At 52.2% G+C, this 25,202-nt stretch overlaps 1 protein-coding gene across 1 annotated transcript in view; it reads right to left on the bottom strand.

Annotated features, from left to right (window-relative positions):
- Positions 1–25,202, bottom strand: part of LOC147091431 (vigilin-like) — a 104,917-nt gene that overhangs the window by 75,855 nt on the left and 3,860 nt on the right. Inside the window, exons 2-6 of the mRNA XM_085976597.1 lie at positions 19,675–19,890; positions 9,355–9,561; positions 7,383–7,490; positions 3,123–3,227; positions 1,132–1,210 (exon numbers count right to left, since the gene is read on the bottom strand). Coding sequence (XP_085832723.1) covers positions 1,132–1,210; positions 3,123–3,227; positions 7,383–7,490; positions 9,355–9,561; positions 19,675–19,890 — 715 coding nt within the window. The remainder of the gene's footprint in view (positions 1–1,131; positions 1,211–3,122; positions 3,228–7,382; positions 7,491–9,354; positions 9,562–19,674; positions 19,891–25,202) is intronic.

The following is a 25,202-nucleotide window of genomic DNA, read 5'->3' as shown; positions in this document are numbered from 1 at the left end:
GAGGGTTGTAGGGGCGGGAGGAGGTTACAGAGATAGGGCGGTTGTAGGAGGTTACAGAGATGGGATGGGGGAGGGATTTTGAACGCGAAGGTCGAGAATTCCAGACTTTAGGGCTTAGATGGCTGAAAGCTGGGCCGCCAATGGTGGAGCATTGGAAATCGCGATATCAAAGAGAAGACCCAAATTCATGAACCTTCCCCATGACTACTCACTAGCACTTCGAGGGCAGGGAAAAGTTTACCACAATTGGGGTGACCAGATGCAAGGTGGCAGCTCCAGACCAGGCTAGACCAGCATTGTACCGACAGTGACCATACAGTCTCCTGGTGTCTCTGTTCCGACACTGTCAACTTATCCAGAGCACGTCTAGAGGCGACACCTCAGTGGTGGCCACACTTTCAGAAGGATGTCAAGGCCTTGGAGAGGGTGCAAAGGAGATTGACCAGAATGGTGCCAGGGATGAGGGGCTTCAGTTATGTGGAGAGACTGGAGAAGCTAGGGTTGTTCTCCTTAGAGCAGAGAAGGTTAAGGGGAGATTTACCAGAATGGTGCCAGGGATGAGGGGCTTCAGTTATGTGGAGAGACTGGAGAAGCTGGGGTTGTTCTCCTTAGAGCAGAGAAGGTTAAGGGGGAGATTTAAGAGAGATGTTCAAAATTGAGAGGTTTTGATAGAGTAAATAAGCAGAAACTCTTTCCACTGGTAGGAGGGTCAGTAACCAGAGGACACAGATTTAAGATAATTGGCAAAAGAACCAGAGGGGGAGACGAGGAGAAATTCTTTTACGCAGCGAGTTGTTGTGATCTGGAATGCGCTGCCTGAAAGGGCGGTGGAAGCAGATTCAATAGTAACTTTCAACAGGGGAATCGGATAAACACTTGAACAGGAAACATGTGCAGGGCGATCGGGGAGGAGCAGGACCAGTTGGAGCCCCCCCGTCTAAAGAGCCGGCACAGGCACGATGGGCCGAATGGCCTCCTTCTGTGCTGTTAGATTCTAGGAGGCTAGCTGCAGAATTCGCAGAGATCGATTTGTCTCCTCTCACCGCACCCACCCACCCCCCTCGCAACTTTCCCCTTCTCCCAGATTCCCCTACTATAAAGTCTTAGAAGCCAAGCCGGAATATTTCTTACCGTTGGCCCCATTTTTCCCGATGAGGTGGCGGTGGAATCTCGGATCGATGCTGAGCTCCACGAAATCCATGCGTTTAATCTACAAGGGGATGATGATGATGATCAGGTTCAGACCGCCGACTTTATCCCACCCCTCCCCCACTCCAAGATGGGAAGATCGGAATTCCACGTTCAAGCCGTTCCCCCAGCTCTTGCAAAGCTCCACCGCCTACCAGTGAGAAGCAGGTTACCAGGCACACAAATCTTATTAAAGGGTAGCGGGAGTGGGATTAGACTGGGTGGGATAATAAAGGGTATGGGGAGTGAGGGGGAGAGTGGGTTAGACTGGGTGGGATATTAAAGGGTATGGGGAGTGAGGGGAGAGTGGGGTTAGACTGGGTGGGATATTAAAGGGTATGGGGAGTGAGGGGGAGAGTGGGATTAGACTGGGTGGGATATTAAAGGGTATGGGGAGTGAGGGGTTCGAGTGGGTGGGATAATAAATGTTATGGGGAGTGAGAATGAGTGGAATTAGACTAGGTGGGATATTAAAGGGTACGGGGAGTGAGGGGAGAGTGGGGTTAGACTGGGTGCGATAATAAAGGGTATGGGGAGTGAGGGGTTCGAGTGGGTGGGATAATAAATGTTATGGGGAGTGAGAATGAGTGGAATTAGACTAGGTGGGATATTAAAGGGTACGGGGAGTGAGGGGGAAGAGTGGGATTAGACTGGGTGGGATATTAAAGGGTACGGGGAGTGAGGGGGAGAGTGGGATTAGACTGGGTGGGATATTAAAGGGTGCGGGGAGTGAGGGGGAAGAGTGGGATTAGACTGGGTGAGATATTAAAGGGTATGGGGAGTGAGGGGGAGAGTGGGATTAGACTGGGTGGGATATTAAAGGGTACGGGAGTGAGCAGGAGAGTGAGATTAGACTGGGTGGGATATTAAAGGGTATGGGCAGTGAGGGGGAGAGTGAGATTAGACTGGGTGGGCTATTAAAGGGTATGGGGAGTGAGGGGGAAGAGTGGGATTAGACTGGGTGAGATATTAAAGGGTATGGGGAGTGAGGGGGAGAGTGGGATTAGACTGGGTGGGATATTAAAGGGAATGGGGAGTAAGAGTGTGGGATTAGACTGGGTGGGATATTAAAGGGTATGGGCAGTGAGGGGGAGAGTGAGATTAGACTGGGTGGGATATTAAAGGGTATGGGCAGTGAGGGGGAGAGTGGGATTAGACTGGGTGGGATATTAAAGGGTGTGGGGAGTGAGGGGGAGAGTGGGATTAGACTGGGTGGGATATTAAAGGGTATGGGCAGTGAGGGGGAGAGTGGGGTTAGACTGGGTGGGATATTAAAGGGTATGGGGAGTGAGGGGGAAGAGTGGGATTAGACTGGGTGAGATATTAAAGGGTATGGGGAGTGAGGGGGAGAGTGGGATTAGACTGGGTGGGATATTAAAGGGAATGGGGAGTAAGAGTGTGGGATTAGACTGGGTGGGATATTAAAGGGTATGGGCAGTGAGGGGGAGAGTGAGATTAGACTGGGTGGGATATTAAAGGGTATGGGCAGTGAGGGGGAGAGTGGGATTAGACTGGGTGGGATATTAAAGGGTGTGGGGAGTGAGGGGGAGAGTGGGATTAGACTGGGTGGGATATTAAAGGGTATGGGCAGTGAGGGGGAGAGTGGGGTTAGACTGGGTGGGATATTAAAGGGTGTGGGGAGTGAGGGGGAGAGTGGGATTAGACTGGGTGGGATATTAAAGGGTATGGGCAGTGAGGGGGAGAGTGGGATTAGACTGGGTGGGATATTAAAGGGTATGGGGAATGAGTGGGAGTTGGATTGTGTGATCTCCGAACTCACTGGGAATGGAACCTGGCATCTTGGGCAGTGGAGATGTCTCCGAGCTATCCAGAGAAACCCTTCACCATTGCTCCTTCATTGACATTGGATCGACCCCCAGAATTCCACACACTCCCTCTCGGCCCCCTCGCACCAACTCCTACCCTCAACATACCAGATTGGCGGCCAGATCGTCCAGCTGACTTTGGGCCAAGCAGACCTCCTCAGTGGGACCTTCCAGGACAATTCTGTCCTCGCCATCAGTGAACTCGATGTGAACCTAGAGTAGGACAGGAGAGATTGTTTGAGAATCAGAAATTGAGACAACAATTATTTCAGAGATGCCATTACCCGAGCCCAGATACCACAGGCCCAAGGGTCCCATCACCAGAACCACACCCCCACCCCTCTGCCTCTTCGGAACTCTTGCTACAATTGTACAGAGCCTGGGTGAGACCACACCTGGAGTACTGGGCACAGTTTTGGTCTCCTTATCTAAGGAAGGATATACTTGCCTTGGAGGCGGTGCAACGAAGGTTCACTGGATTGATTCCTGGGATGAGAGGGTTGTCCTATGAGGAGAGATTGTGTAGAATGGGCCGATACTCTCTGGAGTTTAGTAGAATGAGAGGTGATCTCATTGAAACATACAAGATTCTGAGGGGGATTGACAGGGTAGATGCTGAGAGGTTGTTTCCCCTGGCTGGAGTGTCTAGAACTAGGGGGCATAGTCTCAGGATAAGGGGTCGGCCATTTAAGAGCGAGATGAGGAGGAATTTCTTCACCCAGAGGGTTGTGCATCTTTGGAATTCTCTGCCCCAGAGGGCTGTGGATGCTGAGCCTTGGAGTACATTTAAGGCTGAGATCGATAGATTGTTGGAATCGAGGAATATGGAGATCGGGCGGGAAAGTGTTGAGGTCGATGATCAGCCATGATCTTATTGAATGGCGGAGCAGGCTCGAGGGGCCGTGTGGCCTATGCCTGATACTTGTTATGTTCACTAGAACCCGGGTACCACAGGGCCAAGCGTCCCATTACTACAATGAAAATATCACAGGACCAAGGGTCCCATCACTAGAACCCCGATATCACAGGACCAAGGGTCCCATCACCAGAACCCCGATATCACAGGACCAAGGGTCCCATCACTAGAACCCCGATATCACAGGACCAAGGGGCCCATCACTAGAACCCCGATATCACAGGACCAAGGGGCCCATCACTCGAACCCCGATATCACAGGACCAAGGGTCCCATCACTAGAACCCCGATATCACAGGACCAAGGGTCCCATCACCAGAACCCCGATATCACAGGACCAAGGGTCCCATCACCAGACCCCGATATCACAGGACCAAGGGTCCCATCACCAGAACCCCGATATCACAGGACCAAGGGTCCCATCACCAGAACCCCGATATCACAGGACCAAGGGTCCCATCACCAGAACCCCGATACCACAGGACCAAGGGTCCCATCACTAGAACCCCGATATCACAGGACCAAGAGTCCCATCACCAGAACCCCGATATCACAGGACCAAGGGTCCCATCACCAGAACCCCGATATCACAGGACCAAGGGTCCCATCACCAGAACCCCGATATCACAGGGCCAAGGGTCCCATCACCAGAACCCCGATATCACAGGACCAAGGGTCCCTTCACCAGAACCCCGATATCACAGGGCCAAGGGTCCCATCACCAGAACCCCGATATCACAGGACCAAGGGTCCCATCACCAGAACCCCGATATCACAGGGCCAAGGGTCCCATCACCAGAACCCCGATATCACAGGACCAAGGGTCCCATCACCAGAACCCCGATATCACAGGGCCAAGGGTCCCATCACCAGAACCCCGATATCACAGGGCCAAGGGTTCCATCACTAGAACCCCGATACCACAGGGCCAAGGGTCCCATCACCAGAACCCCGATATCACAGGACCAAGGGTCCCATCACCAGAACCCCGATATCTAAGGGCCGAGGGTCTCATCACCAGAACACCGATAACACAGGACCAAGGGTCCCATCACCAGAACCCCGATATCACAGGACCAAGGGTCCCATCACGAGAACCCCGATATCACAGGACCAAGGGTCCCATCACCAGAACCCCGATATCACAGGGCCAAGGGTCCCATCACTAGAACCTCGATATCACAGGACCAAGGGTCCCATCACTAGAACCCCGATATCACAGGACCAAGGGTCCCATCACTAGAACCCCGATATCACAGGACCAAGGGTCCCATCACTAGAACCCCGATATCACAGGGCCAAGGGTCCCATCACTAGAACCCCGATATCACAGGGCCAAGGGTCCCATCACTGGAACCCAGATATCACAGGACCATGGGTCCCATCACTAGAACCCTGATATCACAGGACCAAGGGTCCCATCACTAGAACCCCGATATCACAGGACCAAGGGTCCCATCACCAGAACCCCGATATCACAGGACCAAGGGTCCCATCACTGGAACCCAGATATCACAGGACCATGGGTCCCATCACTAGAACCCCGATATCACAGGACCAAGGGTCCCATCACTAGAACCCCGATATCACTGGACCAAGGGTCCCATCACTAGAACCCCGATATCACAGGACCAAGGGTCCCATCACTAGAACCCCGATATCACAGGACCAAGGGTCCCATCACCAGAACCCCGATATCACAGGACCAAGGGTCCCATCACCAGAACCCCGATATCACAGGGCCAAGGGTCCCATCACTTGAACCCCGATATCACAGGGCCAAGGGTCCCATCACTAGAACCCCGATATCACAGGACCAAGGGACCCATCACCAGAACCCCGATATCACAGGACCAAGGGTCCCATCACTAGAACCCCGATATCACAGGACCAAGGGTCCCATCACTAGAACCCCGATATCACAGGACCAAGGGTCCCATCACCAGAACCCTGATATCACAGGGCCAAGGGTCCCATCACTAGAACCCAGATATCACAGGACCAAGGGTCCCATCACCAGAACCCCGATATCACAGGGCCAAGGGTCCAATCACCAGAACCCCGATATCACAGGGCCAAGGGTCCCATCACTAGAACCCCGATATCACAGGGCCAAGGGTCCCATCACTAGAACCCCGATATCACAGGACCAAGGGTCCCATCACTAGAACCCCGATATCACAGGGCCAAGGGTCTCATCACCAGAACCCCGATATCACAGGACCAAGGGTCCCATCACTAGAACCCCGATATCACAGGGCCAAGGGTCCCATCACTAGAACCCCGATATCACAGGGCCAAGGGTCCCATCACCAGAACCCCGATATCACAGGACCAAGGGTCCCATCACCAGAACCCCGATATCACAGGACCAAGGGTCCCATCACCAGAACCCCGATATCACAGGGCCAAGGGTCCCATCACCAGAACCCCGATATCACAGGACCAAGGGTCCCATCACTAGAACCCCGATATCACAGGGCCAAGGGTCCCATCACTAGAACCCCGATATCACAGGGCCAAGGGTCCCATCACTAGAACCCCGATATCACAGGGCCAAGGGTCCCATCACTAGAACCCCGATATCACAGGACCAAGGGTCCCATCACCAGAACCCCGATATCACAGGACCAAGGGTCCCATCACCAGAACCCCGATATCAGAGGGCCAAGGGTCCCATCACCAGAACCCCGATATCACAGGGCCAAGGGTCCCATCACTAGAACCCCAATACCACAGGACCAAGAGTCCCATCACTGGAACCCCGATATCACAGGACCAACGGTCCCATCACTGGAACCCAGATACCACAGGGCCAAGGGTCCCATCACTAGAACCCCAATACCACAGGACCACGAGTCCCATCACTGGAACCCCGATATCACAGGACCAAGGGTCCCATCACTAGAACCCCGATATCACAGGACCAAGGGTCCCATCACTAGAACCCCGATATCACAGGGCCAAGGGTCCCATCACTAGAACCCCGATATCACAGGACCAAGGGTCCCATCACCAGAACCCCGATATCACAGGACCAAGGGTCCCATCACCAGAACCCCGATATCAGAGGGCCAAGGGTCCCATCACCAGAACCCCGATATCACAGGGCCAAGGGTCCCATCACTAGAACCCCAATACCACAGGACCAAGAGTCCCATCACTGGAACCCCGATATCACAGGACCAACGGTCCCATCACTGGAACCCAGATACCACAGGGCCAAGGGTCCCATCACTAGAACCCCAATACCACAGGACCACGAGTCCCATCACTGGAACCCCGATATCACAGGACCAAGGGTCCCATCACTAGAACCCCGATATCACAGGACCAAGAGTCCCATATCCAGAACCCAGATAAAATGGTTGGCATTGATGTACTTGAAGGACTGTACCCCCCGCCCCGATCACTTACACATCCCCTTCCCTACCGCCTCTTCGAGTGACCTACCTGGGGATAGTTCTGGGCCAGGCTGCTGATGTTCTGACCTTTTCTCCCAATGAGAAAGCGATGAAGCCAGGCTGGAGCTTGGACCTCTGCCACGGTCACGCTGTTTGCCTGTGTTCGGAGAGCAGACAGGGAAGGAGATGACAACAGTTAACAACTTGCATTCAGACAGCTCCTTGAATGTAGTAAAACATCCCAAGGCGCTTCACAGGAGCGATTATCAGACAAAATCCAGCCACAGTTAATGGTACAGCATCTGGGATCGTGGGATTCATAAATAGAGGGATTGAGTACAAAAGTACAGAAGTTATGCTGAACCTTTATAAAGCACTGGTTTGGCCACAACTGGAGTATTGTGTCCAGTTCTGGTCACCACACTTTAGGAAGGATGTGAAGGCCCTTGAGAGGGTGCAGAGGAGATTTACCAGAATGGTTCCGGGGATGGGGGAATCTTAGCTACAAGGACAGGTTGGAGAAGCTGGATTTGTTTTCATTGGAGCAAAGGAGGTTGAGGGGTGATTTGATCGAGGTGTACAAGATTATGACGGGTTTGGATAGGCTAGACAGGGAAAGGTTGTTCCCACTAGTTGATGGAACGAGGACTAGGGGACACAGATTTAAGGTTTTGGGCAAGAGATACAGGAGGGGATGTGAGGGAAAACTTTTTTACGCAGTGAGTGGTGAGGACCTGGAACTCGCTGCCGACGGAAGTGGTGGAAGCGGAGACACTCAATGTTTTCAAGGGGAGACTGGATAGGCACTTGAGGGAAATAAACTTGCAGGGCTCCGGGGATAGCGCGGGGGAATGGGACTGACTGGATTGCTCTAGAGAGCCGGCACGGACTCGATGGGCTGAATGGCCTCCTTCTGTGCCGTTATGACTATGACTATGAGAGGGAGATATCAGGTCAGGTGACCAAAAGCTCGGTCAAAGAGGCAGGTTTTACGAGTATCGTATAAAGGAGAGAGAGGGGTGGAGGGGTTTAGGAAGGGAATTCCAGAGCTTAGGGCCCTAGTCAGCTGAAGGCACGGCCGCCAATGGTGGAGCGATGGAAATCAGGGAAGCTCAGGAGGCCAGAATTGGAGGTAGGTTAATAATCTTGCATGTACAGTTAACACACCACACCTTTAAGGTGCTACACAACAGCATAAATCAGACAGAGTTTGACACCGAGAAACGGAAGGAGATATTAGGACAGGTGAACAAAAGCTTGGCCAATGAGGTAGGTTTTAAGGAGCATCTTAAAGGAGGAGAGACAGGCGGAGAGGTTTAGGGAGGGAATTCCAAAGCTTAGGGCCCAGGTGGATGAAGGCATGTCCGCCAATGGTGGAGCGATTAAAAACGGGGGGGCGGGGGGGTGGTGTGCAAGGTGCCGGAACGGGAGGAGCTTACAGAGATAGGGAGGGTTGTAGGGGCAGGAGGAGGTTACAGAGATAGGGAGGGTTGTAGGGGCTGGAGGAGGTTACAGAGATAGGGAGGGTTGTGGGGCTGGAGGAGGTTACAGAGATAGGGAGGGTTGTAGGGGCTGGAGGAGGTTACAGAGATAGGGAGGGTTGTTGGGGCTGGAGGAGGTTACAGAGATAGGGAGGGTTGTAGGGGCAGGAGGAGGTTACAGAGATAGGGAGGGTTGTGGGGCTGGAGGAGGTTACAGAGATAGGGAGGGTTGTAGGGGCTGGAGGAGGTTACAGAGATAGGGAGGGAGTGAGAGGCGCTGGAGGGATCTGAACAGGAGGATGAGAATTGTAAAAATCGAGGCCTTGCCAGGCCGGGAGCCAATGTAGTTCAGCGAGCACAGGGGGTGTGGGGTGAACGTGACTTGGAGAGAGTTAGAACTTCAGACGAGCGGCTAGTTACGGAGGGTGCAAGGTGGGAGGCCGGCCAGAGGAGCGTTGGGAATAGGTTGAATCCGGAGCTAGCAAAAAAGGTCACGGATGAGGGATTTCCAGACACTCCTCACGAGACCCAGCCACCCACCTTAGCGTAAACCTGGGTCAGGGCCGAGCCAAGCTTCTCCACCTCTCCCCGGAGAACGATGGTCTCTGAAGTGCTGTCGGCGGGCGGGACCTCGACGGAGACGCCCGTTTGTTCAAAGATGTCCTGCAGCGTGTTCCCCTTGGGCCCAATGACGTACTTGTGTTGTGTCTTCTTCACCTCAATGGCAATGGTCCTGGTCGACTGTTTCTAGAGAGGGGGACGGGGAGAGAAAGAAAGATAATGAGGGAAATGGAGGGGCAGACGCAGACTTCTCACCCGAGGACCGAGTGGTCAAATGCCAGCCTCCAGACTGAGTGGCAGCGGGGTGGTAACTGGGCAGGGCAGTGGGTCAGATACTGACCCTTTCCCCCCCTCTGTGACCTGGAGGTCAAAGTCAGCCAAGGTAAGCGGTCAATTGGATACTAGTGTAGGAACTGGAGTTCCTAGCTGAAGAATTGAGATCGACTCAATCAAAAACAATCAAATTTAATGAACAAACGAAGCTGTACAGTAAACTGTAGGATACAATGCAAATAGGTCTGGTCTGCTTGGAAGCCTCTCTGGAACTGCTGGAAGGTTCCGAGCTCTGACGTCATGACGTCATCACGTTCTTCCCGCCGTTGAGAGATCACGTGACGGGCGGCATGACGCCATCACGCGGAGTACAGGAAAGAAGCCACAGTACAGTTAACAGATACATTAAAGGTGCAGCCCTTAGCTGTACTACATTGCTGTAAAAGGAATTATATACAATTGTCCGTAATCCTCTGGTGGTTCCACAGAATTGCTTTTAACGGAAAAGGTAAGTCGAGAAGGGGGTCTGACGAGTCTGTCCGACCGACTGCGATACTCTGGCAACTGGAACGGAGTGCTAGAAGATGAACTGGCCGTTGGCTGTGGGTGGGATGACGCCGCAGGCGGAGGAGAAGAAGAAGGAGGAGGAGGAGGACCCGGCTGTGGTCGACCCGGTGAGGCGGGCACTGGCGACTCGGCGGATGACTGTGGCTGTACTGGACCGGCAGTCGACGGTGGACGACCACGACGAGGCGGCTGAGCGGTGATGACTGGTTTGCTCAGATCCAGATGCGCCGGTTTCAACCGGTCGATGGAGATGTGGTCAGGCTTGCCGCCGACTGAAGGTCAAGTCACCTGGCGAAATGACGCGCAACGGACCTGTGTAAGGCGGTTTGAGCGGGTTTTTGCGAGCATCTTGCCGAATGAACACGTATTCTGCGCTCTTCAGATCCAATGGGACATGGGAGCGCTGCAGGTCATGATGCAACATAGGCACCGGGATGAAATTCTTAGCCGCCTCCTGGTGGCGGACGAGCTGCTGAGCTGGGGACCAGGGATCCGTGTGAGGAGGAAGAAAATCGCCCGGCACTCAGTGGTTGACCGTAAACCAGTTCCGCCGATGATGATTGCAGGTCGTCCTTAGGCGCCGTGCGAAGACCTAGCAGCACCCAAGGGAGCCTGTCCACCCAACTAGGCCCACGGAGACTAGCACGCAGTGCCGCTTTGAGACCCCTGTGGGACCTCTCACACAGACCGTTCACCTGTGGATGGTAGGCGGTGGTACGATGAAGCTTGGTGCCCAAACCTTGAGCTACGGCGTTCCACAGCTCAGAGGTAAATTGAGGCCCCCGGTCGGAGGAGATGTCAGCCGGTACCCCGAACCAAGCTGCCCACAACGAGGCGAAAGCTCTGGAGACGTCTGCCGCTGTGGTGGCAACCAAAGGAATTGCCTCTGGCCACCTGGTGGTGCGGTCTACCACGGTGAGGTGAGTGTACCCCCAAGAAGGGAGAGGACCAACCAGGTCCACGTGCACATGGTCGAAGCGGCGCTCCGGCACCGGAAAAGTGGCGACTGGGTCCTTAACATGGCGTTGTATCTTGGACTTCTGGCAACTCATGCAGGTATTGGTCCAGCCACGGACGTCGAGATGCATGCCCTTCCAGACGAATTTCTTTGCCATGAGCCGTTGTGACGCTCTCATGCCAGGGCGTGACAACCCGTGGATTGTGTCGAAAATTCTCCTGCGCCATTCGACTGGAACGATTGGACGGGGGACCCCCATCGAGATGTCACACAGGAGTGTGGTCCCTGCGGCCTGGAAACTGACATCAGCCACTTGTAAGCTGGAAGGTGCGCTCCGGTATGCCTGCACTTCGGGGTCTGCCGTCTGGTCCTTTGCCAAACCAACATAGTCAGCTCCCAGGTGTACTGCGTGGAGCTGGGCGCGGGAGATACAATCCGCCACCAGGTTGTCCTTGCCCAAAACATGTTGTATGTCGGTTGTAAATTCTGATATGTACGTAAGATGACGTCGTTGCCGTGCCGACCATGGCTCCGCCGTCTTGGCCATCGCGAAAGTAAGTGGCTTGTGGTCTACAAAAGCCGGTGAATGGGCGACCTTCCAGTAGGAAGCGAAAATGGCGGATGGCCAGAAACAATGCCAACAACTCCCTATCAAAAGTACTATACTTGCGTTATTTTTTCGCAATTGGTGGCTGAAGAAAGCCAGTGGTTGCCATGTGCCGTCGACCCACTGCTCCTATGGCATAATCAGATGCGTCTGTGGTAAGGGCAATGGTTGCGCCCGGAAGGGGATGTGCCAACATGGTCGCAGCAGTCAAAGCGTTCTTAGTGTCGAGGAAAGCCTGGTCCATCTGGGGTGTCCAATCGATCGGGTCTTTACCTGATTTACCTCTGAGGGCCTCGTACAAAGGTTGCATCTACAGGGCCGCCTTGGGGACGAACCGATGATAAATGTTGACCATTCCCAGAAATTCCTGGAGGGCCCTGACGGTCTGAGGAAGGGGGAATGAGGTGACTGCTTCCACCTTTGTGGCCAGCGGGACGGCGACTTCTGAGGTGATTCTGTGTCTCAGGAAATCAGTGCTGTGCAACCCAAACTGGCACTTGGCCGGGTTGATAATAAGGCTATGTTGGCTGAGACGAGAAAAAAAGGGTACGCAAGTGCGTAATGTGTTCTTTCGTGCTGTTACTGGCGATAAGGATGTCGTCTAGGTAGACGAAGATGAACGGCAGATCGCGCAACACGGAATCCATGAGACGTTGGAAGGCTTGTGCTGCATTCTTCAGCCCAAACGGCATACGAAGGAACTCAAAGAGCCCGAAAGGTGTGATGACGGCAGTTTTGGGGACGTCCTGAGGATGCACGGGCACTTGATGATAACCTCGGACGAGGTCTACTTTGGAAAAGATGGAATTCCCTGCCAGATGGGCCGAAAAATCCTGTATGTGAGGAATTGTGTACCGATCCGGTGTGGTAGCTTCATTCAGGCGTCTGTAGTCGCCGCATGGTCGCCAACCGCCGCCCGGCTTAGGAACAATGTGTAATGGCGAGGACCAAGGACTACTCGAACGACGAATAATTCCTAGGCGTTCCATGATATGGAACTCTGCCTTGGCGGCCGCGAGTTTACCGTCAAGCTCTCGCATAAACGGGGGATCCTGTCGTGGTAATGTGGCGCGCCACACCGTGCCTCGCGACTGAAGAAGAAAATGTGGGCCTGGTGAGCTCAGGGAACTCACTGAGAAGACGAGTGAACTCATTTGGAGATGGGACTGCCGAGGCAACTGACCAAGACCTCACGGTGCTTCGGTGGCCGGGGACCGAGTGAAAAGTGGAGGCACTGATTAGCTGGCAGTGTCGGACGTCGACAAGAAAACCGTTTGCGCAGAAGAAATCTGCCCCCAGGATGGCCTGTGAGACTTTCGCCGTGATGAACTCCCAAACAAATCGTTGGCCGCCAAATCTCAACTGGACCCTGTGCTTTCCGAACGTGCGGATGGCCGCACCATTTTCTGCCTCGAGGGAGGGACCTTGACCGCCGGATTGAAGATCGAGCTTCGAAGCTGTTTGTGATACTGGCTCCCAGTGCAGTATCCTGAGAAAACATCGCCCTGACAGGGAGTCTGTAATGTATAGGAGTTTCCCTGCGGACCCGACGGCCATCGCAACTCCGGCGCGTCCCTTAGGCCTTATTGATCTTCTCAGAAACCGCTGATTTGAGGAAGGTTTTTTTTTTGGCGAAAAGCTGCAGGGCGGACGGCAGCATCTGGCTTTTGCGCCAAAACGAGCGTGGTATGCACACCAGCCTGCAGGAGTCGTCGTCGGCTTTGCTCTTGTGGGGGATGGGCGCCTCGTGGCTGCACAACACTGCTGTGCATCTGTAGCGAGTTCAGCACAGTTTTAGCGCCTCGTGGCTGCACAAGATTGTTGTGAGACGGTGAATATTTTATCCGCTTCTTCAGCGAGTTCGGCACAATCCGTAATCGCGGAATTGGCCAAGGCCGTCTGTACTGGCTCTGGTAGCTGACAGAGAAACAGCTCGCGGAACAGAAAACATTGCGATTCCGAACCCAAAAGCGTGAGCATTTGGCTCATGAGCTCGGAGGGCTTTGAGTCCCCGAGGCCGGGCATGGTGATAAGTCGGCGAGCGCGCTCTGACTTGGACAGACCGAAAATCTGCAGTAAACGTGCTTTTAAAGCTTCGTACTTGCCATCGTTTGGTGGACACTCGAGGAGGCTGACGACCCGCGAGGCTGTGGCGCTGTCGAGGGCGGAGACCACGTAATAATAACAGGTCGAATCCGCTGCTACTCCCCGGATTGCAAATTGGGCTTCCGCCTGGAAAAACCACGCGGCCGGTTGTTGCTCCCAAAATTGCGGCAGTTTGAGGGTGACGGCATTCGTGTCCATGACGTAACTTCAACAAAAATTGTTCGAAGAATTCGGGGTCACCAATGTAGGAACTGGAGTTCCTAGCTGAAGAATTGAGATCGACTCAGAATCAAAAACAATAAAATTTAATGAACAAACGAAGCTGTACAGTAAACTGTAGGATACAATGCAAATAGGTCTGGTCTGCTTGGAAGCCTCTCTGGAACTGCTGGAAGGTTCCGAGCTCTGACGTCATGACGTCATCACGTTCTTCCCACCGTTGAGAGATCACGTGACGGGCAGCATGACATCATCACGCGGAGTACAGGAAAGAAGCCACAGTACAGTTAACAGATACATTAAAGGTGCAGCCCCCAGCTGCACTACATTTCTGTAAAAGGAATTATATACAATTGTCCGTAATCCTTTGGTGGTTCCGCCACACTAGGCAGGTTCTCTTCACAAGATGCATTGGAGAGTTGGCCGATCTCAGACTTGGAGGGACACCAGCGCCCCTAGTGAAGTCAATGATGAAGCGGAGGGGCAAGGGCAGAGGGTGCGCCGCCCCAGCAGAGGGGTCAGGGCGGAGGGGGCCGTTTTTCAGTTGAGACGTTAAACCAAGGCCTTGTCCGTCCTCAAGTGGACGCGAAAGATCCCATGGGCCGCTATCGGAAGAGGAGCAGGGGAGTTCTCCCTGATGCCAATATTTATCCCTCGACCAACATAATTTAAAAAAATATATACAGATGATCTGGTCATTAATCTCATTGTGGTTTGTGGGATCTTGCCGTGTGTGAATTGGCTGCCACGTTTCCTACATTACAACAGTGACCACACTTCAAAGAGTTCTTCACTGGGTGTACAGTGCTTCGGGATGTCCCGAGGTTGTTAAAGGTGCTGTACAAATCCAAGCTCTCCATCTCTCTCTCTCTCTCTCCTCATTCCTCCTTTCCCCTCCCTCTCTTCCAATTCAGCCATTGTGTAAGATCCAGATCACAGGCTCACACACCAATTACCCAACAGGACTTTAGAAGCTGTAAGGCTTTTATTAAAGAGCTACAGTTTTAAAGCACAATCAGATATTACATATGGTCTAAGCAGAGTCTAATAGACACACAACCCGTGAGAGTAGAGCGCGATCTACGACTCCCGAATCGGAATGCCACGACCGGACAGACGGGGAGGCAGTATGGTGGTCTCGGATTGGGTAGATCCCTGCCGTCTGCTGCAGCGTTCACTTCCGTTGGGTCATCTCTCGAGCTGTTGGAGGTGTGAGGCCGTCAGCCACCTCAGAGGTTAAACTTGACCAAGGTGTTAGGCCGTAGCCACCTCGGGGAAGCCTTCGCCCCTGACTGCCTCATTTCCTCTCTCGGTCTATATTTATAGTTATTTCGGTGGGCTGGTAATCACCTGCTGTCAATCGTTTGATCCCGCATCCTATTGTCCAATTGTGAAGCAGGAAGGCATCCCTCGCCGTCCCGTTCTCCGTGACTGACAAGGCCTCCCTCTTATCTTTCTGAGGAATGTATTGTTATGGTTCTTTAAGGACATTTTATGGCTTCGTGGCTCCTTATTATCTAGCAGGTGCTATCCTCCCTGTTTCCTTGCATTTTGCGACCTTATCATTTTGGTGTTTGTTAATTGGCCTTGCTGGCATTTCTGCTATCTGTTCCCGGCTGCATGTTGTCAGTCTCTGTTCGAAGAATTAAAACCCATCTTTGAATCGAACAGCTATTTCTTACAATCGACACAATCCAGTCTCACTTGGGCGAGCTGCTAGATGGGGGACTAGTGACCGGCAGGAAGCTATGAGGGGCAGCACTCAAACTCTGTTCCCTTCTACATCCTCAGCAGGCTTCACCTTTGAGAGTCGCCTGCCCCAAAGCCCCCTGACCTGCCCTGGAGCCCCCCCCCCCCCCAACCCCCACCCTTGACCTGCCCCATAGTCCCCTGACCTGCCCCGGAGCCTCCAGCCCTTGAAGACTAACCTCCAGAACACTATCATGAGCAAGCTGGGAGAAAGGTCATGGGGAGCTGCATCAATTTATCTGAACAATTTGGTTATTAAGTAATAAAAATCTCAGAGAAATATGGCTGTTTGGCCAACAGCCAAGAGTCATTCAAGCGGGTAATGAAGAGTCCCGTCTCTCCTCCTGATTGGCTGTGGGAGGACAGGCCCCTGTGGTATCTGGGTTCTGGAGATGGGACCTTGCCTTCGGGTTTCTTGGCTCTAAGAACATAAATATAAGATGTCGGAGCAGGAGTCGGCCACTTGGCCCCTCGAGCCTGCTCCGCCATTCAATAAGATCATGGCTGATCTGATGTTGGCCTCAACTCCACTTCCCTGCCCGCTCCCCTTAACCCTTCACTCCCTTACCGTTCAAAAAACTGTCCACCTCCACCTTAAATATATTCAATGACCCAGCCTCCACAGCTCTCTGGGGAAGAGAATTCCACAGATTCAAGACCCTCAGAAGAAATTCCTCCTCATTTACAATTTAAAATGGTGCCCCCTTATTCTGAAATTATGCCCCCTAGTTCTAGATTTCCCCCATGAGGGGAAACACCCTCTCAACATCTACCCTGTCGAGCCCCCTCAGTATCTTATATGTTTCAATAAGATCCCCTCTCATTCTTCTAAACTCCAATGAGTATAAAATCACAGAATCACAGAAACCCCACAGTGCAGATAGAGGCCATTTCGGCCCATCGAGCCTGCACCGACACATATCCCACCCGATCCCCGTAACCCCTACACCAACACATATCCCACTCTATCCCCGTAACCCCACGTATTTAATCCCCCTAACACTAAGGGTCAATTTATCATAGCCAATCAACCTAACCCGCACATCTTTGGACTGTGGGAGGAAACCGGAGGAAACCCACGCAAACACGGGGCGAATGTGCAAACTCCACACAGACAGTCGCCCGAGGCCGGATTCGAACCCGGGTCCCTGGCGCTGTGAGGCAACAGTGCTAACCACTATGCCACCGTGCTGCCACTCGTCACATCTTTAAACAACTTCAACAGCGCAGAAAGCCATCCCAAAACCGCTTAAACATTTTACACCACTCAAAGTTAACGAGCCCGCCAAAATCTAACAATAAACCTATAAACAGTATAGGCCCAACCTGCTCAACCTTTCTTCATAAGACAACCCCTTCATCTCCGGAATCAACCTCGTGAACCTTAGAACATAAGACGTCGGAGCAGGAGTCGGCCATTCGGCCCCTCGAGCCTGCTCCGCCATTCAATGAGATCATGGCTGATCTGATCTTGGCCTCAACTCCACTTCCCTGCCCGCTCCCCATAACCCTCGACTCCCTTACCGTTCAAAAATCTGTCTATCTCCACCTTGAACATGCTCAATGACCCAGCCTCCACAGCTCTCTGGGGGAAGAGAATGCCAAAGATTCACGACCCTCAGAAGAAATTCCTCCTCATTTCTGATTGAAAAGGGTGCCCCCTTATTCTGAAATTATACCCCCTAGTTCTAGATTCCCCCATGAGGGGAAACACCCTCTCTGCATCTACCCTGTCAAGCCCCTTCAGAATCTTATATGTTTCAAGAAGATCCCCTCTCATTCTTCTAAACTCCAATGAGTATAGGCCCAACCGGCTGAACCTTTCTTCACAAGACAACCCCCTCATCTCCGGAATCAACCTCGTGAACCTTCTCTGAACTGCCTCCAGTGTAAGATTCTCAAAATTAACAGATCCCCCAAAACAAAGGATAACCCTATTAAAAATGACTTTTGGACCCTTGCTAAGAACTTCAGGAGTGATAAAAGGGCACGTTGGGCCTAGCAAGGAGTCTCAAGGTCAAAAACAGACTTGGCATTTTAAAAGGGCATGTTCAGGCATGTTTGGGGAAAAGGCTGTTGCAGAATTTGGGATCGACCTCTGCAGTAGACAGTTTGAGTATTCGAGATAATCAAACTGTCTGGGGGAACTGTAACCGTCACTCAGCCCCTATCAGACAATTTACATGCTAACAATAGACCCACGGAAGAACAGCCTCACAGGACCCATCCAAAAACATGCATAAAACAAATCGCTTCGCCAATCTACAAAGATCCTCAGGCCCCACAGGAAGCTCAAACACTGAGGACATTTCACGACAATCTAGATAAGAGCTCAACAGCTCAGGAAACCATCCCGAAACCACTTGTCACATCTTTAAACAACTTCAACAGCGCAGAAAGCCATCCCAAAACCGCTTAAACATTTTACACCACTCAATGTTAACGAGCCCGCCAAAATCTAACAATAAACCTAAACTGATTTGGCGCAAAGGTTAGCAGGCCTCGATTAGTATAATTGGGGGCCTGCCCAACAGTTAACGGAGCACAGTTCAGCAAGGTGGAGTTCAAGGAATCGAGTAACTTCAAGATCAAGGAGCAAGCATCTCGAAGCAGTTCTCTCTCTCGAATAAGTAACACACCATCGGACACCTCGCGGCACCAAGGGCCCCACGAAACAACCAACCGAATATTATCCTCAGCCAACCGGGTAATATTGGGCCACCGCGACCAATGGAAAACCAACTCGGAAGAAACCGAAGATCTGCAAGTTTTTCCACTCTACAATCTATCCTGACTTACCCCAGAGTAAGATTTTATTCAAAAAGACGCCAAGCCCTATTGCTAACCAAAGGAAATTGGGTACTCACCTGATAAATCCAATACGCATCCTACCGCATCAGCGGACTCGCGAAGACTGACCAGATACACAGGTGAAGTCCTCTACCACGTCCGGGGTACGGTAGGCCCCAACCGACACATCTAGCGAACCCCGAAACTGCGAACCAGCTCAACTGTCAAGAAGTCGTTTGGTGAGCATTATCCCTGGTCCTTTATAGCCTAACTTAGCTAGTAAGGTGGGATTGGGAGGGGTGAGATATTTGTCTACTGTAATTTTTCCCTCGTGTATGTCGAAGTGTTTCCCCATTTTATTAGAGCGTTAAGATTCTTGCACCAAAACCAGTTGCCTGCTGCAATTTTATCACAAACCCCAAATAAGTCCATGGTCTAGAACCAGGGAGTGGGAGCGATTCGAACCGCTCATAAGTCAGAGGTGAAGCTGACCCCAAACACCACCCCCTACACAAGTATATCCCTCCTTAAATAAGGAGACCAAAACTGTACGCAGTACTCCAGGTGTGGTCTCACCAACACCCTGTACAGTTGTAGCAGGACTTCCCTACTTTTATACTGCAAATCCCTTGCCATAAAGGCCAACATTCCATTAGCCTTCCTAATTATTTGCTGTACCTGCATGCTAACTTTTTGTGTTCCATGCTCAAGGACCCCCTAGATCCCTCTATACTGCAGCATTTTGCAATTATTTAAATAATTATTTGCATTTTTATTTTTCCTACCAAAGTGGATAACCTCGCATTTTCCCACATTATGCTCCATCTGCCAAATTTTTGCCCACTCACTTAACCTGTCTATCTCCCTTTGGAGATTCTGTGTCCTCTTCACAACTTGCTTCCCCACCCATCTTTGTATCATCTATGGATGGGGGCGACCAATGGCGGGAGGAGAAAGGAGGTTTGGAGGCAAGAGATCGCGCGGTGACCACTTGCGGGAAGGCGGCGAACCCGAGCCGGCGAGAGCCTACCTTCTCCTCGTAGATGGCTTGGATGCGGGCCACCGCTGCCGCGATGCTCTCCTTGTCTCCGGTGACCACGATCTCATCCTTGGCCACGCTCGGGGGAGGGATGTTGACGCGGGTTCCCGTCTCCTGCATCAGCAGAGCCACCGCTTGCCCGTGAGGCCCAGTGATGAAAGGGTGGAAGGTCTTCTCGATGGACACGCGCTCGACCGCACGCTTGTCCTGTGTGAAGAAATGTATTTATTTATTTATTTATTTTTAAAAGGAAGGTGCTGTCAGGCAAGTAACCTGGCCACCTAAGGCAGCCATTTTGAAAGCAGTGTCTCCCTGACAATTAGGACCACAAAATGGCTGCTTGTTCCCATATCTGTGGTCGCCATAGAATCACAGAGCGATGCAGCAGAGGTGTTGGTTTGTAGGATCCGTTCTTCCCCCACCAACGGTAAAAGAAATAGGAGCAGGATTAGGCCACTCGGCCCCTCGAGCCCGCTCTGCCATTCAATAAGACCATGGCTGATCTTGGGCTCAAAGCCACTTCCTTGCCCGCTCCCCACAGGAGATCTGGGTGTCCTTGTGCACCAGTCGCTGAAGGTAAGCATGCAGGTGCAGCAGGTGGTCAAGAAGGCAAATGGTATGTTGGCCTTCATAGCGAGAGGATTCGAGTAACAGAAACAGAGAAGATCCCCTCTCAATCTTCTAAACTCCAGCGAGTATAAGCCCAATCGACCCAATCTCTCCTCATACGTCATTCCTGCCATCCCAGGTATCAGCCTGGTGAATCTTCGCTGAACTCCTTCCATGGCAAGAACATCCTACCTCAGATAAGGCGACCAAAACTGCACACAATACTCAAGGTGTGGTCTCACCAAGGCCCTGTACAACTGCAGCAAGACATCCTTGTTCCTGTACTCGAATCCTCTCGCTACGAAGGCCAACATTCCATTTGCCTTCTTAACCGCCTGCTGCACCTGCATGCTTACCTTCCTATCACAGACCTTCCCTTTTGTTCTTTCCTACCCCTTCCCCCTCCCCCCTTTCCCTGCCCCTACACTTGCTTAAAAACCTGTTCCATCGCCAGCTTTTTCCAGTTCTGATGAATGGTCATCGACCTGAAATGCTAACTCATAGAAACATAGGAGATAGGAGCAGGAGCAGGCCATTCGGCCCCTCGAGCCTGCTCCGCCATTTAATGAGGTCATGGCTGATCATCTAAATTCCCCAGTACCCTGTCCTTAGTCCTGTTAGAATTTTATAACTTTCAAATGAGATCCCCTCTCATTCTTCTAAACTCCAGCGAATACAAGCCCAATTAACCCAATCTCTCTTCAGTTACAGGATGGCAGGAATGACGTATGAAGTCCCTCATCCCTGGAATCATTCTTGTAAATCTTTTCTGCACCCTTCCTAATGTGCGGTGCCCAGAATGGGACACAATACTCCAGTTCGGCCGAAGCAGTGTTTCCTAAAGGTTCATCATATTTTCCACACTTTTGTACTCTATACCTCTATTTATGAAGCCCAGGATCCCTTGAACTGCTTTCTCAACCTGCCCTGCCACCTTCAACGAGTTGTGCACACATGCCCCCAGGTTTCTGTTCGTGCACCCCCTTCAGGATTGTGCCCTTTAGTTCATATGTCCTCTCCTCATTCTACCAAAATCAAATCAAATCAAATCAACTTGTATTGTCATTGTTAGTGCACAAGTGCAGTACAACGAAATGTAGGCTTGCGGCTCCCGAGTGTGTACAATTTGGATGAGGACACTTAAACATTCAACATACATTTGTACATATATGTTAGCATAAATATGACCATAATAAAGTGCATCGGCAGATGTGCAGGCTTTAGTGTTTATTTGTGGAGCTCAGTAGGATGACAGCCCTGGGAAAGAAGCTGTTCCTAAATCTGGTCGTACGGGTGCAAATGCATCTGTAGCGTCTTCCAGATGGCAGGGGGGCGAACAGACTGTGGCTGGGGTGGGTAGGGTCTTTGATGATGGACCGTGCCCTCCGTAAACAGCGTTTCTGATATATATGTTCTATGGTCGGTAGCCGGGTGCCGGTAATGTGTTGGGCAGTTTTGACTACCCGCTGCAGGGCTTTCTGGTCATGGGAGCTACAGCTGCCGTACCATACCGTGATACAGTTTGTCAGGATGCTCTCTATAGTGCAGCAGTAGAAGTTAGAGAGGATCGGGGGTGACAGATTACATCCCTTCAGCCTCCTCAAGAAATATAGGCGCTGCTAGGCCTTCTTCACCAGAGAGGTGGTGTTGAGGGACCAGGAGAGGTCTTCCGTGATGTGGACTCTGAGGAACTTAAAGCTGGCCACCCTTTCCACCTCCGCCCCATTGATGTGGATGGGGGTGTGACTTCCGCCTTTGTATCACTTCACACTTTTCGGTGTTAATTTCATCTGCCATCTTGGAAGGACAAAGTCAAGGTCACACCCAATCCTGACTTGGAAGTATATCGGCCGATCCTTCATCGTCGCTGGGTCAAAATCCTGGAACTGCCTCCCTAACAGCACTGTGGGAGCACCTTCACCACACGGACTGCAGCGGTTCAAGGAGGCGGCTCACCACCAACTTCTCAAGGGGCAACTAGGGATGGGCAATAAATGCTGGCCTTGCCCAGCGACGCCCACATCCCATGAATGAATTTTTAACAAGTTGCTGCATTGAATTGCCATTCTCACTTGGACCAAGTTTTTCCAGAGATTGAGTTGATCGAGTGATAATTGCAGGTTAGGTCATGAAAGAAGTGTGCAGTTAGGGACAGAAACTGCAAGCATGGTGGAAAGCACAAAGAACTGTTAAAACTATGTGACAAAGTATTGTTCAGTGTCAGCCCCGTGGCTCAGTGGGTGGCACTCTCGCATCCGAGTCAGAAGGCAGTGGGTTCAAGTCCCGCTCCAGGGACTAGAGCACATAAAGCTAGGCTGACACTCCAGTGCAGTACTGAGGGAGCACCGCACTGTCGGAGGGGCAGTACTGAGGGAGCGCCACACTGTCGGAGGGGCAGTACTGAGGGAGCGCCGCACTGTCGGAGGGGCAGTACTGAGGGAGCGCCACACTGTCGGAGGGGCAGTACTGAGGGAGCGCCGCACTGTCAGAGAGGCAGCACTGAGGGAGCGCTACACTGTCGGAGGGGCAGTACTGAGGGAGCGCCGTACTGTCAGAGAGGCAGCACTGAGGGAGTGCTGCACTGTCGGAGGGGCAGTACTGAGGGAGCGCCGCACTGTCAGAGAGGCAGTACTGAGGGAGCACTGTACTGTCGGAGGGGCAGTACTGAGGGAGCTCTCCACTGTCAGAGGGGCAGTACTGAGGGAGTGCTGCACTGTCGGAGGGGCAGTACTGAGGGAGCTCTCCACTGTCGGAGGGGCAGTACTGAGGGAGCGCCGCACTGTCGGAGGGGCAGTACTGAGGGAGCTCTCCACTGTCAGAGGGGCAGTACTGAGGGAGCGCTGCACTGTCGGAGGGGCAGTACTGAGGGAGCACTGCACTGTCGGAGGGGCAGTACTGAGGGAGCGCTGCACTGTCGGAGGGGCAGTACTGAGGGAGCGCTGCACTGTCGGAGGGGCAGTACTGAGGGAGCGCTGCACTGTCGGAGGGGCAGTACTGAGGGAGCACTGCACTGTCGGGGGGCAGTACTGAGGGAGCTCTGCACTGTCGGAGGGGCAGTACTGAGGGAGCACTGCACTGTCGGAGGGGCAGTACTGAGGGAGCTCTGCACTGTCAGAGGGGCAGTACTGAGGGAGCACCGCACTGTCGGAGGGGCAGTACTAAGGGAGCGCCGCACTGTCGGAGGGGCAGTACTGAGGGAGCGCCGCACTGTCGGAGGGGCAGTACTGAGGGAGCGCTTCACTGTCGGAGGGGCAGTACTGAGGGAGCGCTGCACTGTCGGAGGGGCAGTACTGAGGGAGCGCTGCACTGTCGGAGGGGCAGTACTGAGGGAGCTCTCCATTGTCGGATGTGCCATCTTTCAGATGAGACATTAAAGCCAAGGCCCTGTCTGCACCCTCAGGTGGACATAAAAGATCCCATGGCAATATTTCGAAGAGGAGCCGGGGCGTTCTCCCCGGTGTCCTGGCCAATAATTATTCCTCAACCAAATTAACAAAAACAGATTATCTGATCATTATCACATTGCTGTTGGTGGGAGCTTGCTGTGCGCAAATTGGCTGCCACGTTTCCCACATTACAACAGTGACTATACTTCAAAAAGTACTTCATTGGCTGTAAAGTACTTTCTGGTCTCCATATACCTTGGTTAGACCACACTTGGAGCACTGTGCACAGTTCTGGTCTCCATATACCTTGGTTAGACCACACTTGGAGCACTGTGCACAGTTCTGGTCTCCGTATACCTTGGTTAGACCACACTTGGAGCCCTGTGCACAGTTCTGGTCTCCATATACCTTGGTTAGACCACACTTGGAGCATTGTGTACAGTTCTGGTCTCCATATACCTTGGTTAGACCACACTTGGAGCACTGTGCACAGTTCTGGTCTCCATATACCTTGGTTAGACCACACTTGGAGCACTGTGCACAGCTCTGGTCTCCATATACCTTGGTTAGACCACACTTGGAGCACTGTGCACAGTTCTAGTCTCCATATACCTTGGTTATTCCACACTTGGAGCACTATGCACTGTTCTGGTCTCCGTATACCTTGGTTAGACCACACTTGGAGCATTGTGCACAGTTCTGGTCTCCATATACCTTGGTTAGACCACACTTGGAGCACTGTGCACAGTTCTGGTCTCCATATACTTTGGTTAGACCACACTTGGAGCACTGTGCACAGTTCTGGTCTCCATATACCTTGGTTAGACCACGCTTGGAGCACTGTGCACAGTTCTGGTCTCCATATACCTTGGTTAGACCACACTTGGAGCATTGTGTACAGTTCTGGTCTCCATATACCTAGGTTAGACCACGCTTGGAGCATTGTGCACAGTTCTGGTCTCCATATACCTAGGTTAGACCACGCTTGGAGCATTGTGTACAGTTCAGGTCTCCATATACCTTGGTTAGACCACACTTGGAGCACTGTGCACAGTTCTGGTCTCTATATTATAAAAAGGATAGAGGCATTGGCGAAGGTGCAAAAAAGATTTACAAGAATGACAGCAGAACTGAGGAGTGACAATTATCAGCAAAGTTTCAACAGTCTGGGGCTCTCTTCTCTGATAGAGGTCTTTAAACCATGAGGAGGGTTTGATAGGATAGACATAGAGAAGATGATTCCACTTGTGCGGGAGACCAGAACTAGGGACCATCAATATAAGATAATCACTAATAAATCCAATAGGGAATTCAGGAGAAACTTCTTTACCCAGAGAGTGGTGAGTACAAGAGCAAGGATGTCTTACAGGACCTTGGTGAGACCACACCTGGAGTACTGTGTGCAGTTTTGGTCTCCTTACCTAAGAAAGGATATACTTGCCATAGAGGGAGTGCAGCGAAGGTTCACCAGACTGATTCCTGGGATGGCAGGACTGTCCTATGAGGAGAGATTGGGTCGACTAG

This window comes from Somniosus microcephalus, unplaced genomic scaffold (genome assembly GCF_052327205.1).
Source record: "Somniosus microcephalus isolate GS21.2 unplaced genomic scaffold, FLI_Smic_1.0 unresolved_chr3, whole genome shotgun sequence".
NCBI lineage: Eukaryota > Metazoa > Chordata > Chondrichthyes > Squaliformes > Somniosidae > Somniosus > Somniosus microcephalus.
Note: the sequence above shows the minus strand (reverse complement) of the source record. Positions and strands in the feature narration are given on the sequence as shown.